This window comes from Gloeophyllum trabeum (assembly GCF_000344685.1).
Source record: "Gloeophyllum trabeum ATCC 11539 unplaced genomic scaffold GLOTRscaffold_00002, whole genome shotgun sequence".
Taxonomy (NCBI): Eukaryota; Fungi; Basidiomycota; class Agaricomycetes; order Gloeophyllales; family Gloeophyllaceae; genus Gloeophyllum; species Gloeophyllum trabeum.
In genome coordinates, this window is record NW_006920411.1 from 868612 (window position 1) to 869777 (window position 1166).

General features: G+C 46.7%; 1 protein-coding gene across 1 annotated transcript; it reads left to right on the forward strand.

Moving 5' to 3' along the window:
• Window positions 1-858: 858 nt before the first annotated feature.
• GLOTRDRAFT_125354 (uncharacterized protein) lies at window positions 859-1077 on the forward strand (the record flags this gene model as incomplete). The annotated part of the gene is made up of 2 exons (XM_007863938.1): window positions 859-988; window positions 1040-1077. 2 exons carry the CDS (start codon window positions 859-861, stop codon window positions 1075-1077), a joined length of 168 nt encoding a protein of 55 aa, XP_007862129.1.
• Between the last annotated feature and the right edge of the window lie 89 nt (window positions 1078-1166).

A 1166-nucleotide genomic window follows, 5' to 3' on the forward strand; every position in this document is an offset into this window, starting at 1 on the left:
CAGGCTCCTAGAACCATCCGTCTCCGCGTCCTCGATCCTCTCTGCTAGGGCATATGTGAAGATATTATGTAATAGGGCTTATATAATGCAACTTATTTATAGATGTGTTTCCTAATTAAGACGACTAGTGAGGATGAGGACGCTCTGAGACGGCTGGCCCAACTCGTCGTCCGAGGTTTTACCGGAATTATGTAAGGCAGCTAAGCGACTAACGACGCGTCGGTTTATTGACGTTCGCCGACTGCCCGATTTGGATTTTCGAGCTGGCTTTGTCGTAGCACCTCAGCCGCCCTTCGAGCATGTCATCTGCGTCGATAGCGGGATGTATAATGCAATTAAATAGAAGTAATCCTTGGATAGTATGCATGAGAAGTCTATGGGTTGTTGCTATGTATTTTTGATGCATAAATCACTTTGCAAACATTGAAAGGTGCAAGTACTAGGCTCCTCAATGAAACATGGCCCAAGACCTTAGGGCACGGGGTATATGAAATTTCCTATGATACGGATATGGCAGCTTGCCTCACTCTTGCGGTGAATAGCTGTTCACTGTTTTCTTGGTTGAAGTGGGGAGATTCCCGCGCACACTCGCCCGAAGTGCATGCAATCAACGGGTCAGAGATGCACTATTCCGATATTGACAGATGCAAACTCTATGTCCCCAACATCACGCGGATGAGCAGATGACATGCTCGAAGGGCGGCTGAGGTCAGGCTCCTAAACCACCCGTCCTTAGCGTTCGCGCTCCTCTAATTACTAGGGCAGAAGTGAAATATTATGTAAGAAAATGTATTATATGAGAATTACCGGATACAGAACGAACAAGAGGAGGAGAACGCTATAGGACGGCTGGCACAAATGTCGTCGCCGAGATCCCCGAGGCTGACTAAGCGGACGGTGGCTGAAGCCTTTCACCAGCGGTCGGCGGGCCTTCACGCAACCACTTACAAATTATTACCTTGGGATTTACCGCTCGGTGTACTTTATAGTAATGTAAAAATGTCCTAGCTGAATGGTATACTCATGCAATGGTTATCAGTAGTTCCGAAGGCTGAATATCCGGCTGAAGAGGCATAATGGCTATAGACAAGCCCCTCTGAGTGTCAGAAGTATACCAAAGGTATTTGCATTGGTCTTAAACTATTTTAGCACCCGTTTATATGTGT